This window comes from Lasiosphaeria miniovina (genome assembly GCF_030549165.1).
Source record: "Lasiosphaeria miniovina strain SMH2392-1A chromosome Unknown B0T26scaffold_2, whole genome shotgun sequence".
NCBI lineage: Eukaryota > Fungi > Ascomycota > Sordariomycetes > Sordariales > Lasiosphaeriaceae > Lasiosphaeria > Lasiosphaeria miniovina.
Genome location: NW_026848221.1, coordinates 6,776,473 through 6,792,305, shown reverse-complemented (window position 1 = coordinate 6,792,305; position 15,833 = coordinate 6,776,473). Strand labels below are relative to the sequence as shown.

The window sequence follows — 15,833 nt, the reverse complement described above, 5'->3', positions numbered from 1 at the left end:
CTATTTCTGTACCTCTAGCCCACCATATGGACATCTTCGGCGGCGGCAGCGGCTGCTAGGGTGTGCGGCAAGGGCATCTGTCGGTTGGCGTCGCTCATTGACGAGTCCACCGGGCTATTGTTTTGCTTGTACAGCGTATTGCACCACGACTCGGCGCTGTCAATCGTCCGGTTGAGGATGTCGCTGATCTGGGTCATCATGCCGAGTCCCTCCCTCGCAAGAACCAGCGCTTTGTTGGCAGCTTCTCGCGATAGTGATGCGGGGTCGTTGTCACTCTGGACCTGCCTGCTGGGAGTCTGGCCCATGGCAACGGCGAAGCGGGCAGGGAGCGTCACAAGATGCTCGCGGACAAGGTCCCTTGCGTTGGCCGGCAGAGAGTCGCTGGTGTAGTTTGAAATCAGGTTCACAATTTGATGGATCGCCTGCGAGATTGTGATCCTCAGGGCGTCCATGCGCTCCACCAGCTCGTGGCGATTCCCACCTTGTATCGGCTGCGAGGCACCCGCCCCCGCGTTCTGGCCATGCTCTGTGCCTCTAGCCGCTGCGTCGTACTGATCCATTGTTTTCTGAAGCTCGGCCAGAGAAATTGCAACGTATCTATTGGCGTTGCGTAACCTATCGAGACAGAATTTCAAGCTGCGCAAGCTCTCCGTCTTCATGGCAACTCCAAGACCTGAAGCAGATATCATTATCTTTCGGGGCCATGGCGAGTCGTTGCCACCCTGGCCGTCTCGCTCAGCCATCTCGGTGTAAGCCGGGGATCGGTAGTCATCGTATGCAGGAAGAGTATCAATGGTGCTTTCCGACAGCCGTCGCTCCTTGCTGTACGGAGAGTACGAGAGATCCGAAACCGAGAGTCTATTGAGATCCTCAATTTCCTTCTCGCCCAACTCGGCCTTGCGGCGCTTTTTCTTTCCAACATCGCCGGATTCCGTATCTGACGGGCACGGCCTCCTGGGGCGTCTCCTCCCGCCACCGAGGATCCACCTGACACTGCTGTCGACACCTGTCTTCCGCCCGACGGTGCTTACTGCCTTGGCGACAGGTCCAAGATAACCCTCCAAAGTCTCGGCTCCCAACTTGACTCTCGGGTCAATGTTCTTGCCGCGGTTGTATGCAGTGGTGGCGCTCGTCAGGATGTTCTGGGAAGTAGTGATCAGATACAAGAGAGGCTCCGGGGGAGCTTGTTCGTGGGCCATGTCTTGAGGCGGCGGAGAGGCCACATTGAACATGGAAGGGGTGGGAGTTGGGGCCTGAGAGTTGTTGCGGTTGGGCGTCGTCGAGGTAAAGTCTGGAGACTAGTCAGCGCCTGCCTGAGGCGGTTGACGTCTTGCAAATGGACACAATGCAGCTTACCTGCTCTCAGTTCACCAAGCGCCTCGGCGGCTAGGCGGACGTCGGGGTCATCCAGACTCACGCTGCCCGCTCGCCGATCATAGTTTCGGCCGGGCGGCGTCGCATAGTGTTCGGGGTCCATGCGTTGGGGAGTTTCGGCGGGCTGAGCATAGCTCGGCGAGTAATAGGCGGTGAAGGGATTCAAACTTGGCCAGTGCCGGACGGGTTGAAGGGGAGCGGCGGGAGCGGCGTGCAATGGCTCCGGCGACGGTTGCAAGGGCGGGAAGCGCTGGGACTGGCCGCCGGTGACGGACGAGAGTGACGGCAGGGTGGTCTGGTGCGAGCCCAGCGCCGTCTTGTCGTGCTGAAGTTGGATCGGGGGGAGCTCGGCGGCGGGTGCGTCGGGAAATACGAGCGAGACGGAGTCGTGGGAGACAGAACGGGGCGGCGGCGAGAGCGACGACGAGTGGTGTAGTGTGACTGGGAGCGGCGAGGCTCTGAGCTGGAGGTTTGCGGGGCTGTCGAGAACCGAGGGCCTCAGCTGGGTCTGGATCGAGCTTCGGTTCGTAGTGACAGACGCTATAGAGCCGGCTGCATGTTCGGATGCATCATCGCCTGACGAATCCGAAGGCGAAGCGACGCCGACCATGTGCAATCCCAGACTCTTCCCATCCTGCTGCTGTGCCCGTGCCTCTGCCTCTGCCTGTGCCTGCGCCTGTGCCTGTGCCTGTGCCTGTGCCTGTGCCTGTGCCTGTGCCTGTGCCCTTGCCCGTGTCTGGAGTTCCTGGGGGTGTGCTTGTTCTTGCGGCGTTCGCGGGTGGGCCAGCATGTGAGTCTGACTCTGTTGCTCCATCTCCACGGCTTCCCGCTTGGCTCTACTCTCCAAGTTATCCGTCGCCGTGTTAATGCCGGGTGAGGCCAAAAACCAGCGGAGCGGCTTGCGAGGCGGACGCCTTCATTACCGGTAGTCTTGCTGGCTGGGCGCTACCTTTCGAGCCGCGTCTCCGTCATCTAGCGCTCGCGCGGGCCCGACAGCACGTCTAGCACGAAACGTATATAGGCTAAGGCCGCCTTGGGTCTTGGTGTGAATCAGCTGCTTGATCGTTCAATCGGATGTCGGATCGTTTGCATTCGATCGTTGCAACAGGATATCCGTCAACGGCGCTCCGTAAGGTATTGTGTGGTTGGCGGGTTGGAGGAAGCGGGCGCGTTGCGAGGACGCTGTCTTCCTTTTGGGGAGGGGGGGCGACACAGAACCTAGCGATGCAGGGCTTGACGGGGGTGACGGGATGCCGGAGCCTTGACCAGTTTGGCCCCCGAGACACCCAGGGCTGGAAGCGACGCACCTCCCGTCAGAAGGAAGACTCAGTTAGGAAAGGCCTGCCCTGTGAGTGGCAAGAGTGGGAGCAAAGAGGGGGGCCTGGCCGCGCCAGCAGCATCAGCATCAGCGGCAGGGCATTTGGGGTCACCCAAAAATCTTGTGAAGTCCGTCCCAGGCTCCCAGCCATGGAGGGACAGGTGGATGGATGGCATGGCGGACGCCCCGCCTAACCGCTGCTTCGGGATGTCACATTGAGGTCAGGCGCTCTCCCAACCGCGCAGGGTCCGAGGCTTCACAGGCTCCCGGCTTCTGTGCCCTCCTTCTATGGCTCCGTCGTTAAATGCTAGCCTACAGATTTAGCTACGAATACAGCGTGGGGTCCTCGCCAAGTCACTGATTGAGCACCCTATACTTGGTAATAGATCCGCAACTACGTGCAGACAACATGCCAGATATGGAATCCCCAGTAAGGTAAGGTAGATTCATCACGTAGCTTAATCAGCGTGGGGAGGCAGGATCGCCTCAGAAGTGGACGATGAAATTCGACAAGTGGTCAAACAACCTTAAGTACGTACGGAGCCCGGCAAGATAACCTTGAGTATTTAGAAATCCATTTCCAGTAATGCCTATCGTGTGAAATAAAGCATAACCCATAGAAGAAGGCGCCCGTGCTTCTCCTTGGCCGGGTTCATCTGTGCTTGTGAAGACTGAAGGTTTGGATTTGAACGTTGCAGGTGAGATCAACTGGGAGCCCCCGGCACGAGCAACCCACCGATTTCTTCAATGCGGGGCCCCCATCTGCACGCTTGGCCGATATGCCACAATCATGACGGCTTGCCAAACACGGTTAACATCATTATCATCACGCCAAAACCTGCATGAGTATCAGCTGCTCATATGCGGCAGCGTATGGTATCAATTTAAACATCTTCTTTTGCCGCATGTACGAATCGAGAAAGGTCCCGGAGCGTGGGAGTGTGCCAGACGGGAGGACAGCGCCAGCCTCCAGCACATGTCAGTGCGTGATGAGCTGTTGGGGCTTATCCGCCCGCTCTCGGCTTATGCTAACACTTCAATGGCTATCGTCGTCCCTCGACCCACCTTCACATGTTAAAAAAAGAAGACGGGTGGATCGCATCTGTGCCCGTTTCCACCTGACAACAGATGCTGATTTGTTCGCGCTTTGTTGTGAGGACAAATGCAGCCGAAGCATCTGATAGGAGTGTCTGGTTTTCCTTTGTCCTGGGACCGGTCGAAGCTCAGGAGCCGGCTGGCCACTCGAACCAGTTCAGTTTCACACCCATTCACGATCAGTGAGGCTGCGCCAAGACTTGGGGGGGACCATGAGGTCTACCCAGGCACGCCTACACACCCCACGATTGACGGGAGACGAGTTTTATCCTCGGTAGATTGCGGATCAACGTTTCTGCGTCGGTCAAGGTTCATAACGGAGTACAAAATGCCTCTCCGCAGCAGTCGTCGCGGGCGGTTGAGCAAAGTTTGGTTGAAATAATCCCAACTTGGTGGCGATGCGCGCGTTTGGCACAGGATTCCATAATTGGTCCCGTGGCCTTTCGACGATGTTGCGACATGCACGGCATTGACTCTTTGCAGCTTCGGTTTAACTGATCTCAACGGACTCCCAAGGTGTTTTCCACGAAAGTTCATTACATAGCAGACTGACTGTCGTTCCTGTTTTCAAGACAGGCTGTTTTCAAGAGAGGAGCTGTAAAAACACGGGCTGCAAGGAGTGAATAGATGAAACTCCAAAAATGACTTCAAAAATTGCAAGCAAGAAACAGGACAAGGCATGGGCAGCAGCAGGCCTGTTCAAATGTGGCAGAATGTCCGACTCCTCTGACGCCGCCCAAGTAATTTAGTTGTCATATTGACAATACTTTGGCCAGCTCTTATGGTGTCGTAGGAAAAAATCCCTTTCTCTCCGCGCCACGAAATCGCTAGAATCATCAACCGAACACGGATCGGATACCGACAGAAAGCCGGCCCCTGTTGTGTGTATGATGTACTGCACTGTCTAATGGGCGCGTTGGAGAGAAAAGAAAAGAGGCAGAGAGCGCCAAAATTTATTGCCTACAAATACAAAAATGGATTTTTTTTGTGCCCCACAGCTAGCGCCTGGGTAACCCATCAGAACTCGGAGAGACGTTTGGCCATTGTCCGGCATCAACGGTGGCCTTGCCAGGTGGCCGAGCCTGAAAATGGACAATCGGGCCCCATAATTAAGGAGATGCGAGCGCGCTGCAAGGCGGCAGGTCCCCCGCGAGAATGCGGTCCGTGCTTTTGTAACCACATCGCCATCATCAGTGCGGTGAGGTTAATGTGCACCGCGTTTTAGGGGGCATTCCTCGAATTTGGAAGTCACAACTTCTGCGGCGCAATTGACCCGCGCCTACTGATAGATCGAGATTCCTAAAGGCATGACATAGCTCCTCAGAGTATTTCGCTTCTGGCGTTTGCGCCGCGCCCTCTCCACGACGACCCTCGACACGTCGGCCTTAACTTTCCGATCCTTGATCCTTGACCTTCGATCCAACCAGTAGCTTCCCGAATCTCGCTTGTCGACTCTTCGCTCTCCCGCATCCAAAGCCCGGCGGCATTTGACCTCCCCCGATCACCTCGGATCCGTCGCTAGCTCAGCATCCATCGCTCGCCATGGCATCCGCCGTCTTCTTCCTCGACCTCAAGGGCAAGACCCTCCTTGCCCGAAACTATCGCGGAGACATCCCCATGTCGGCCGTCGAGAAGTTTCCTGTCCTCTTGAGCGAAGCCGAAGAGGAGTCCTCGGCCGTTCCCCCATGCTTCTCCCACGAGGGCATCAATGTACGAGCGCACAACCACCCACTCGACGTGATAAGCATTGTTTGCTGACTATGTTTCCGCAGTATCTCTACATTAGACACAACAATCTCTACCTTCTCGCCCTCACGAAACGAAACACAAATGCCGCCGAGATTCTCCTCTTTCTGCACAAGGTTGTCGAGGTGTTCACTGAGTACTTCAAAGCGCTCGAGGAGGAATCGATCCGCGACAACTTCGTTGTCATTTACGAACTTCTTGACGAGATGATGGACTTTGGCTATCCCCAGACGACGGAATCCAAGATCTTGCAAGAGTACATCACGCAGGAGTCCCACAAGCTCGAGATCCAGGCGCGGCCACCCATTGCTGTTACGAATGCCGTGTCTTGGCGTTCCGAGGGCATCCGCTACCGCAAGAACGAAGTTTTTCTCGACGTGGTCGAGTCGCTCAATCTCCTCGTGTCAGCCAATGGCAACGTGCTACGGTCCGAGATTCTGGGTGCCATAAAAATGAAGTGCTACCTCTCCGGCATGCCCGAACTACGCCTGGGTCTAAACGACAAAGTCATGTTCGAGACAACGGGGCGGACAACGCGCGGCAAGGCGATCGAGATGGAGGACGTCAAGTTTCACCAGTGCGTGCGCCTGTCGCGCTTCGAAAACGACCGGACCATCAGTTTTATTCCACCAGACGGCGAGTTCGAGCTCATGTCGTACCGTCTCAATACACAGGTCAAGCCGCTCATCTGGGTCGAGTGTGTCGTCGAGTCGCACAGCGGTTCCCGCATCGAATACATGCTCAAGGCCAGGGCCCAGTTCAAGCGTCGCAGCACGGCCAACAATGTCGAGATTATTGTTCCCGTCCCCGATGATGCCGACACTCCGCGTTTCCGCACCAATGTTGGCTCTGTGCACTACGCCCCAGAGCAGAGCGCCATCGTTTGGAAGATCAAGCAGTTTGGAGGAAGCAAGGAGTTCCTCATGCGTGCTGAACTGGGCCTGCCGAGTGTCCGGGGCGATGACGAGCACGGCGGCGGCATGACGGGCGGCTTTGGTGGCAGCATGGGTGGTGTTGGTACCCCAGGCAAGGGGGCGAAGCGGCCAATCCAGGTCAAGTTTGAGATACCTTATTTCACAACGAGCGGAATTCAGGTGCGGTATCTGAAGATTACAGAGCCAAAGGTTTGTCGTTTGCTATCTACACTGACTCGCCGTGACAAATTTACTGACCTGTATCACAGCTACAATACCCTTCTCTACCTTGGGTGAGGTACATTACACAATCTGGTGATATCGCTGTTAGATTACCGGATGCAGTATAGCCTGCAGGACAGGATGTTTCCAAGCGAAGGGAGCTCGTGGTGTATTCGTGAAAATACGAGAACTCGCAAGCCCCAATATGTTGAACGAAGGATGACTGTCAAGCGGTGATTGAAGGTTTTGGGCAAAAAGGTCTCACATGGCGTAAGGTGCATGATGCGGCTAGATGCGATCTGACTTTGTTAGACCAGAAAGACTAGGGAGATTGGCAGACAAGGGGGTGCCGTGATAGCACCCCCTCTCCCTCTAGGCAAGCCCAAATTCATCTAGATTGGTTGTACGCTGCTATGCCGCTAGGGCGAGCCTTTAAGCTGATGCAAAGGAAAATATAAGATAATGTGTTAAAAGTGGGCTTTAGCTCGGGTCAGGCAAAAGCTCTTCCCGCGTCAATAGGATCGGACACTTGGGACGAGATGGCCCAGAATCGAGGCTATCAAAGGCGAGGAACATAGTAGAACTGAAGGTGATAGAAGAAAAAGACACAAATGATCAATCCTGGGCTGTTTCTAAGCACATGTGGCAGTGTCATGCCTTGCCCAGAGATAAGGTTGGGAAGTAAACAACCCGGACACTTAAACAAGGGAGAAACCGAGGCCACAGCAATGTGAAATGGTCTTCACAACCCTTGTTCCCAACCACATGAGACTACCCAACGGATAGGATGGACACTCAGAAGCTATAAAAGGCTAGAGAACCAAGGCTGGAGAGTGGTAGGCCGCATAGAAAGAGAAAAAGAAGACGGAAAGCAAAGATGAAACGCAACTCACGGGGGTAGTTTCAAAAATCAAAAGACAGCACGACTAAATAGACAAAGGAGAACGTATCATAACTGGAAATAGCAGTAACCGAAGACGGGGCGGAGAAGAGAAGAGAAGACGGGACAAGAAACGTGAAGATAAGACAAAGAGAATCTTGTCTCTCATGAGGGAAACCGCTCCAAGTTGTTGGTTTGGCTAGTCAACCCCTGACGAGGATGCTGCTCCACTCCAGCGCATCAATCATCTGCGCACCGGGGTCGGCCATGAGCGTGTCAGTAGTGTAGTTGGGAGGGATGGTGATATCCAGGCAGACGCTGACGACGAAGCCCCGCGGGTTGTTCTCGGAAAGGGGGTCTGTGGTAGGCAAGTAGCTTTAGTGTTACACCTGATTAATTATACTCAAGGAGAAAGAAGGGAGGTTTGATTTTGCTCTTCAGAAATACTGAAACGGGTGTACCTACATCTGGGTGTGCTGTTGGGTCCGCGCCACTGGTTGTAGTGCCAGAACTGGTTGCTAAAGACGTCGCTGGCGTGGTTGCGTCTGCCGTGAAAGGCCATCAGGGCGATGACGAGGGGCATCTCACCGGCGAGGCCGCGGGAGCGGGGGATGCCCTGGTCGTCGCGTGTGTTCTCGAAGACGCGCGGGACGAGCGTGGGGATCCAGCTGGGGTCCCTGGCGGGGACAAAGGGCGCGCCCGTGCCGTCCGTCATGGCCAGCGACACGCCGGCCATGTCGGGGCTGCTGCTGAAGTGCAGCAGGTTCCACGCCGTGTAGGACGTGTTGGTGCTGCTCTCAACATCGTAGGCGTGGTCGCAGGCGCACCCGCGGCGGATGAACGACGCGCCCAGCGACGAGTCGCCGTTCGACACCACGATGGGCAGGTGCGCCGAGCACGCGAACACGCTCTGCGTCTTGTACGCCACCAGGTAGCCCTCGAAGTTGTTAGCGGCGTCGTAGCGCGCAATGCTGCCGGGCTCGCCCATGCGCGGCCGGTACCAGCGGTAGCCGGCCGCGGGGGTCACGAGGCCCTGGCAGTAGCGGAACACGATTCCGACTTCCTCGCTCTCGTACGACGCCGCGTTCACGGGCGGCACCATGTTGCCCCACTGATCCGTGGCCGGGGCGACCTGGCCCGGGAGCGGCTCAAAGTTGGCGACGAACTCGTTCACTACGAACAGGAAGCTCAGCGGCTCCTCTCCTGCCGCAGAGGCCGCCGGGACGTGAGCTACAGCCGGGCCGTGTTTTGTCGAGGAACCGGGCTTGGAGCTGCTAGAGACTCTCGAGTCCTTGCTGTTACTACCCTTGGAGGTTTTGCTGGGGGTCCCGTGCCCACGGGCCCGTCCGCTGCCGACTTGGGCGCTCACATGGAACATGATTCAAGACACCTGTCTCACTGTTAGCAGCTTGTGCCAAGTATAATTACGAAGTAAACATGTTGTGTGTGCAATCAGAGTTGAGATGGGTGTGAGTCTGAAACTCACGCGTGAGGGGACCCTGCGGGCTCGGGTTGTATCGAGTAGAAGTAGGGAGACTTTAGCTCGGTGTGGAAGAGTTGGCTTTACTGTTGGGGCTATGGTGCTCAGATCTGTCAGAAATGACAGAGATGGCAGAGATGAGCCCGGCCATTATAACTCGTTGACCGTCGAGCCTGAGGACCCGAGGGAATGGCACCTTTCGGCGATGCCCAACCGCCACTTTGCTCTGAGGTCCCCCGGGAGGTTAGACCCGCGGAGGAAGTTCCTTGAGCAATGATAGAGCTGTATTTTAGCCATGTGGCTCTACTCTTCCCCCATCCCCCAGACCCCCCCTCTTTAACGCAAATGCGCCATACCCCAGATCGGCGTCATCCCGATACTCTTGAAGAATAATGCCGAAGTGAGCAAATTAGAGACGGGATTCATGTGACGGGATTCCGACCTCGGGAGTTTCAGGAATCTTGGCATCTTTTTCCGGACTGGCCTGGGAAACCTGGAGTGGTAGGTCTTGTGGTCTCTGTTTCCCAAGTGACAAGATCCCGGGATATCAAATGTGTTTAACGATGGTTGGACGGATCGCAGCCAAGCTACCCGAATCGGACTGGTAGAATAAAGATGGGGGAGGGGGGAGGGATGAGCGCAGTCGGCAAGCCCATGATTGGGATTCTGGCTGACCGAGGCCACAAAGGGTAGTGGAAGGCCCGTTGCGAGCTTCGTTAAGCTCGATCGCCCAAGAAGTTGCTGATCCAGAGCTGGGATATGTCGCCGGCACGAGCGAGTCACAACCAAGACTCGGGTGCTAGTTATGGCCCCCAATCAGACCTGGCTCTGCCCTGGGTGTTGTACCACTGTCAGTTTTCAGGTTATTATTTTTGTCGAATGATCTAGAGCGCTGCACCCCAATCTGAAGCCCACTGCCAGCGGAACGAATGGGCGGTTCGAGATGCCGACCAACTAGAATTGTTCACTTTGCTGTGACTTAGCGTGACTTGGTGTGGGAGAAAGTGCTCGGAAGACCAAAGCCAGCCCCAGTCAATGGCAGCTGTTGCGAGGGGAGCGCGACATGTCGTGAAACAAGGCTACGGGAAGCCCGACGCGACCTGTTACCGATGACCTTGGTACGTAGGATGTAGGCTGGTAGCCCAAAATCGGGAAGCGGCATGGATATGAGAGAAAACCTGCAAAGCCACCGGTAAATCTGCACCAAACAAGCGCCGTGCAGCTAGTTCTCGGATCGTTTGCATTCGATTTTACTCTCAGTCTCAGCAGACTAGCCAAGGCCTGTCTCGTTGAGGCAACTGGAACGGAACTTCGATGTGATGCTAGTGGTCGCGAGGAGCCGAGAGACGCGGGACCTAGCGTCGGGAGTCTTTGCTTTGTTTAGCACGAAGAAGGTGAAGGTGCAGGACACTTCAACACAAGACAGGCATACCTTGGCTTGAGAGTCGATCTTTTTTTTCTCTCTTCTCCTCTCTGTCTGTTAGCTGAACTGAAGCAAGGAAGCCAGAAATAACACGCATTCATGATTCGTGGGAGCGGGAAACGCCATTTTATTATCTCGCGAAAACTCGAGCCAAAGCCAAACGCGATCAAGTAGAATGGCGGTCAAGGGTCGTCAAGAGACTGGAGTAAGCAACCATTGGGAACATGGTCTGGATTGCAACGGCTTGGCTCGGCACTGGGTGCCGGTCGGGCGGACGGAGGGGCATGCGACGGGGCCCATAGGAGTGATGGACGAAGAGCGGATGAGAGCTTGCGGTACTTTTAGGTCGGCCGAGTGGTAAAGGAGGCCCGTCAGTCGAATCGCAGAGGTGCCAAGGCTGGGCCATCTGGCTCTGAACGCGCGCTCCTCGCGCCTTCGGCTTTCTTTTTCCTTGTGCAACACGAAGGCCATTGAATGGAGAAGCAAGGTGAAAAGAAGAAGTGCTCAGAATAATCTGTCGCAGACGGAACGAGAGGAAGGCGATTTAAATAGCACCCGCGTGTCCTCTTATAAGTCTCTTCAGCAGAAGACGGGCTTCCCTGCAAGCGCAAGCAAGGCCTTGTCGACGAAGACGCTCCCCCGTCTCTTCCAAGGGTCTCTCGTAGTACCGAACCGGGACTGACAGTGACGAGTGTCCCCATTTCCAACCTCCTCTTGCTGCCCTCAGTGTCGACAGCAAGCAACACTGTAGGCGGTTTCGAGGCGGGCCCGCGGGGCATTGAGTAAAAGACAGCAGAGGCCGAGGCAAGCCGCCAGAAGGATGCGAGACCACTGGCGAGTGTTTGCTCGTTGCAGGCGGGGTGGCCATGTGGCATGCATGCACACCCGGCCTCGACGCCCGATGCCCAACCCAAGGCCTCTTTTTATCAGGTGGCCGTCCAGGGTGATGGTTCTAGGAGCCAGTCGGCGGTCCGTCGCCAGGCAAACACAATGTCCGATTCGGGCATGTGATGCACTACGTTAACGACTGGCACCCCTCACTCGGACTGCACCGTGCCAGTGTGCAAGGTGCCACCTGTGATACGTCACCCCGATGCGCGCCGTACGGTATCCATGGAGCATCGCTGTGACAGCCCCAATTGGCGAGTAAATGTACATAAATAGGATGAGGATAAAGAAGAGCAAAAGAGAAAGAAGGAGAGAAAGGACGTGCCTAGATACCGCAATTAAACAGGTATTTGGTCACACGGATCATCTTCTGCAAGGATGAAAAAAAAAGAAAAGAATGTGCTTTCCCACACCGGGATTCGAACCCGGGTCCCCAGAAAGATGTTCATCACTGTGCACAGAAGTGAAAATCTGGAATGCTAAACCACTACACTATATGGGATTCGGTTTGTTGAACGTCTGGCCTCAGGTTTCAGATCATGACTTCAGAGCAAGGAAGAGTTCTGGCGGAAGGCGCTACTTGCCGTTGGCCGTTTGCTCCTTCCTGCCTTGTGACACGTTAGGGCTCAAAATTAAATTCAATCCGAACCCAAGAGAGCTTAAATTCTCACGCCGCAGCCGAGGTGAGCAGAAAGTTTACTTGGCGAAAGCCACACTTTAATTAAGGGTTTCTCTTCTCGTTTGCCGAAGACGTTCCTCGGTCTGCTCTCCACCTCCACGGAACCCGGCCAGCACCGAGCAACGTGAGTGAACATTTTGTTGTGATTTCTCCCGCTCCGCCGTCCAGCTGCTCGCCAATGTCCGATAAAGACATCTCACATTACCCTCAAAAAAAAGAAAAAAACAGAAAAGAGCGACCGCATTCGACCGAGCTTGCTCTTTCTACCTCACGCCGGCCAAGTCTGACGCAATAAGAGCAAAACCAACACTAATCAATATGACATGAGCACTGAAAGGTACTAGCTTCAAGATAAGACATCGAGATTGGGGACAAAGCGAGTGCCAAGCTTACCAGAATGCGCATACCTGTTTAGCTCCCTACCTGTCTGAACCGTGATCAAAGCGCCCCCCGAGTTCCTGACGCGGGATAGCGGCAGACCTTGGCATGATATATATGACGCAGGAACAACAGGGCGAACAGATACAGGTTTGGACCTTGCACTAGAAAATATCCAGGGGCAGCGTCGACGAACGCTTGAGGTGTTTTAGAAGTCTGAGGGGCTTTGGGGACTCGATGGCGTGCGAGTATAGACGAGGTCTGGGCGCGTCGGCCAGTGCCTGCTTCGGGAAGGTGAAACGAGGGCGAGAGGGTCGCCATCCCACGCCCAGCCCTGCGTAGCGGGATGGGCCTAGGGCCAAGCCCCCGGTGCGGCAGTTGGACACAGCCTGGGGGTGGCTGCGCGCCTTGGCGTCCATCTTGCTGCTCACCTGCGGTCTCATCGCGCGCCATGTCGTGATGGCATCGGCCAACGCCAATGCCACCTCCCGCATCCGTTCAGCCCAAGGTACTAATTAGCATGACACCAGACGAGTGAATCTCAGGCTGCGACTGCATCATGACCAGATACGTCTGCGTAAATGGAAAGAGGCAGAGCTGGCATGGTTGGCTGCATGTCGGCAAACCAACTACCAATACAATCCCCCGAGTGAGACGAGTGAGACCATCAGAACGTAGTATCACTGAAGACGGACCACCTCAAATATATAAGAGTCTTGCCCGCCATGCTGGACATGACTCTGAGCATGTCGACACTGCCCTCGCCACAGCCCAACAGGAAACTCACCGAGACATGAAGCTCTCGTCAGCCGTCATCGGGCTCTTGGCTACCCTCGCCTTGGGTGTCTCGGTGCCAAAGCTTGAGAAGAAGATCACGTACAGCGGGTACCGGGCCTTCCGCATCGCGACGCATCACGATGCCGCTCTGATCAAGGCCAAGCTGGCGCCCCTCGCCGCCGTGCCCTTCAACCTCGACACAAGCGTGCACCTCGACGTGGCCATCCCACCCGAGGAGATTGCCGCCTTTGAGGCCCTCGGGCTCGAGACTGAGGTGCTGCACAAGGATCTGGGAGCAGATATTGCCGCTGAGGGCAAGTTTGGCACGTACGACGGTATGCACTTGCCCAGCTTAGTTATTGGCCTCCCTTCGCACTCTAACAACCCAGCTCACAAATACACACACAGTCACGGCCCAGGCCATCCCCAGCCTGACGTGGTTCAACGCGTACCACGCGTACGCGGACCACGTCAAGTTCTTCAGCGACCTGGAGGCGGCGTTCCCGGCCAACTCGGAGCTCATCACGGCCGGTACGTCGTTCCAGGGCCGCTCCCTCTTCGGTATCCACCTCTGGGGCAGCGGCGGCAAGGGTTCCAAGCCCGCCGTCTACTTCCACGGCACCGTCCATGCTCGTGAATGGATCTCGGCCAAGGTGGTCGAGTACATTACGTACAGCCTGCTCACGCAGTACGGCAACACCACCGACACGACTGCCAAGACCATCTTGGACAAATACGACTTCTACATTCTGCCGTTTGTCAACCCGGACGGTATGTTCCCAGTTCTCTGCGTTTCAGCTAGACTTGCGGAGTTCATGAATAATGTTGGCTGACATTCATCTTTACTTGCCCAGGCTTCGTGTACACGCAGACTAACGACCGGCTGTGGCGCAAGAACCGGCAGACAAGGTCAACGTCGTCGTGCGTGGGCACCGACGTCAACCGCAACTGGCCGTGGAAGTGGGAGCTGACCAATGGTGCCTCAACTAACCCGTGCGACGAGACGTACAAGGGGCTGGCGGCGGGCGACACGCCCGAGAACAAGGGCCTCGTGGCACTGACGTCCCAGCTCAAGGCCAGCAAGGGCATCAAGCTGTTTATCGACTGGCACAGCTACGGGCAGTACATCCTGCTGCCCTATGGCTACAACTGCGCGCTGAGGGCGTCCAACCACGCCCGCCAGACGACCCTGGCCTCGGGCCTGGCTGCGCGCATCGCCCTGTCGTACGGCACGCGCTTCACTTATGGCCCGTCGTGCTCGACCCTGTATGCTACAACAGGGGCCAGTGTGGACTATGTGACCGACGTCGGCCTGGCCGAGCTGGCGTGGACGATCGAGCTGAGGCCGACGGGGTCGGGTAGCGGCGGCTTTGTGCTGGCGGCCTCACAGATCCTGCCGTCGGCCATTGAGCAGTGGGAGGGCATGAAGTATCTTCTGACTACTATGTGAACGAGGAAGGACTAGACACACGTGGAAATATCAAGACGTAACTTCCCTCTTCCATGAAGTCCCCTGAATGGCGCCTAAATTCATTTATGGTCACAAACAGTTCCCCTTGGTGACTGGAGGCCTTTTCAAGTCCTTTTATTCCACCCGTCATTTGCGTGTGCACTCAGCTCCGTTCATTATCAATGGGGGGAATGAAACCATTAATAAGGACATCATGATGAGAAAAAGCTAAGAAAGAAAGGACATGATGAGAAAAAGCTAAGAAAGAAAGTACATGCAATGATAGGTATTCAGACAGCCGAAACACGCCACCCGCTTTCACCCAAACTGAACGAGACAAACCTGACGCCCTGACCTCATATTCACTTGTCAATATTGTCGCAGGCTTTCATGCCATCCCCCTCCCCCACCTCGGCCAAAATCGCACTCGGATATCCGACAGATGGTCACCGCCCTCCCCGAGTGACACAGTCATCGCGATCTGGCGGTCAATTCAAACATTCCCCTCCTGCCGCCCAGCAAATCCGAATACCCGCCTACGCATTGATGACCAACAAACAACCTAAACTAGACATTCCTTACCCATTTAGAGAAGCAGAGGTTGCCCTTCACACCACCACCCCTCTTTGCCAAGAGTTGGTCGTCGGCCCCTCTGGTCTAGACCTCGCCGCCAAGATAACAAGGGCGTTCATGATTGACTGGACGTTCAGCTGCACAGGAGCCTTGTCTCGGTCACTGGAGCAAATCCCTCGCGCTAGATGCCCTTTTCGCCATGTGGCGCTCGCATCTGAGCTAGGCCAAGGCACGGCAGACGTGAGCGATCGGATTACACTTCGAATCACACATCGTCATGTGTTGCATGGGCACAACCAGAAATCCAGGCACTGCAAACTGGCCAATCTGAGGAGCGACGAATCCGCCAGGCTCTGGTTAGCTTGGCAATATACTTGGCGATTGGCGTTCAGGCAGCCGTTCGGCCCATAGGGCTGAGCGAGCCAAGCGATTCACACCCCCATCAATGGGCAAAGAGGGATACGCCAAGGGAAAGGTGTTGGAAGGTGAGGGGATCTCGACCCATCCCGGTACATATTAGACGCCGCATTTATTGGCATCCCACCAACATTCAGAGAGGGCTGAAAAGTGGCACCAGGACTATGTGCTTTGCCGCAAGCTAGCTGACCTATTCGAGGTCTCTTGGCTTTGTGTTGG

General features: G+C 55.8%; 4 protein-coding genes and 1 non-coding gene across 5 annotated transcripts; 2 read left to right on the top strand and 3 right to left on the bottom strand.

Moving 5' to 3' along the window:
- Positions 1-14: 14 nt before the first annotated feature.
- Positions 15-1,984, bottom strand: B0T26DRAFT_637278 (transcription factor Opi1-domain-containing protein; the record flags this gene model as incomplete). The annotated part of the gene is made up of 2 exons (XM_060436911.1): positions 15-1,291; positions 1,357-1,984. 2 exons carry the CDS (start codon positions 1,982-1,984, stop codon positions 15-17), a joined length of 1,905 nt encoding a protein of 634 aa, XP_060301608.1.
- Positions 1,985-5,329: 3,345 nt separating this feature from the next.
- B0T26DRAFT_673231 (putative clathrin assembly protein AP47) lies at positions 5,330-6,797 on the top strand (the record flags this gene model as incomplete). The annotated part of the gene is made up of 3 exons (XM_060439571.1): positions 5,330-5,497; positions 5,560-6,657; positions 6,717-6,797. The coding sequence occupies 3 exons, from the start codon at positions 5,330-5,332 to the stop codon at positions 6,795-6,797; spliced, it is 1,347 nt and encodes a 448-aa protein (XP_060301607.1).
- A 1,054-nt stretch (positions 6,798-7,851) lies between these two features.
- B0T26DRAFT_614475 (uncharacterized protein) lies at positions 7,852-8,747 on the bottom strand (the record flags this gene model as incomplete). Its single annotated transcript, XM_060435960.1, has 2 exons — positions 7,852-7,907; positions 8,003-8,747. Coding segments are annotated over 2 exons (801 nt in total), but the record flags the coding sequence as incomplete, so codon positions are not given.
- Positions 8,748-11,744: 2,997 nt separating this feature from the next.
- On the bottom strand, positions 11,745-11,842 carry B0T26DRAFT_t63. Its single transcript has one exon. It is a non-coding gene; the product is annotated as a tRNA-Glu (tRNA).
- A 1,348-nt stretch (positions 11,843-13,190) lies between these two features.
- Positions 13,191-14,624, top strand: B0T26DRAFT_637391 (zinc carboxypeptidase; the record flags this gene model as incomplete). The annotated part of the gene is made up of 3 exons (XM_060436921.1): positions 13,191-13,509; positions 13,583-13,945; positions 14,029-14,624. The coding sequence occupies 3 exons, from the start codon at positions 13,191-13,193 to the stop codon at positions 14,622-14,624; spliced, it is 1,278 nt and encodes a 425-aa protein (XP_060301605.1).
- Positions 14,625-15,833: the final 1,209 nt, after the last annotated feature.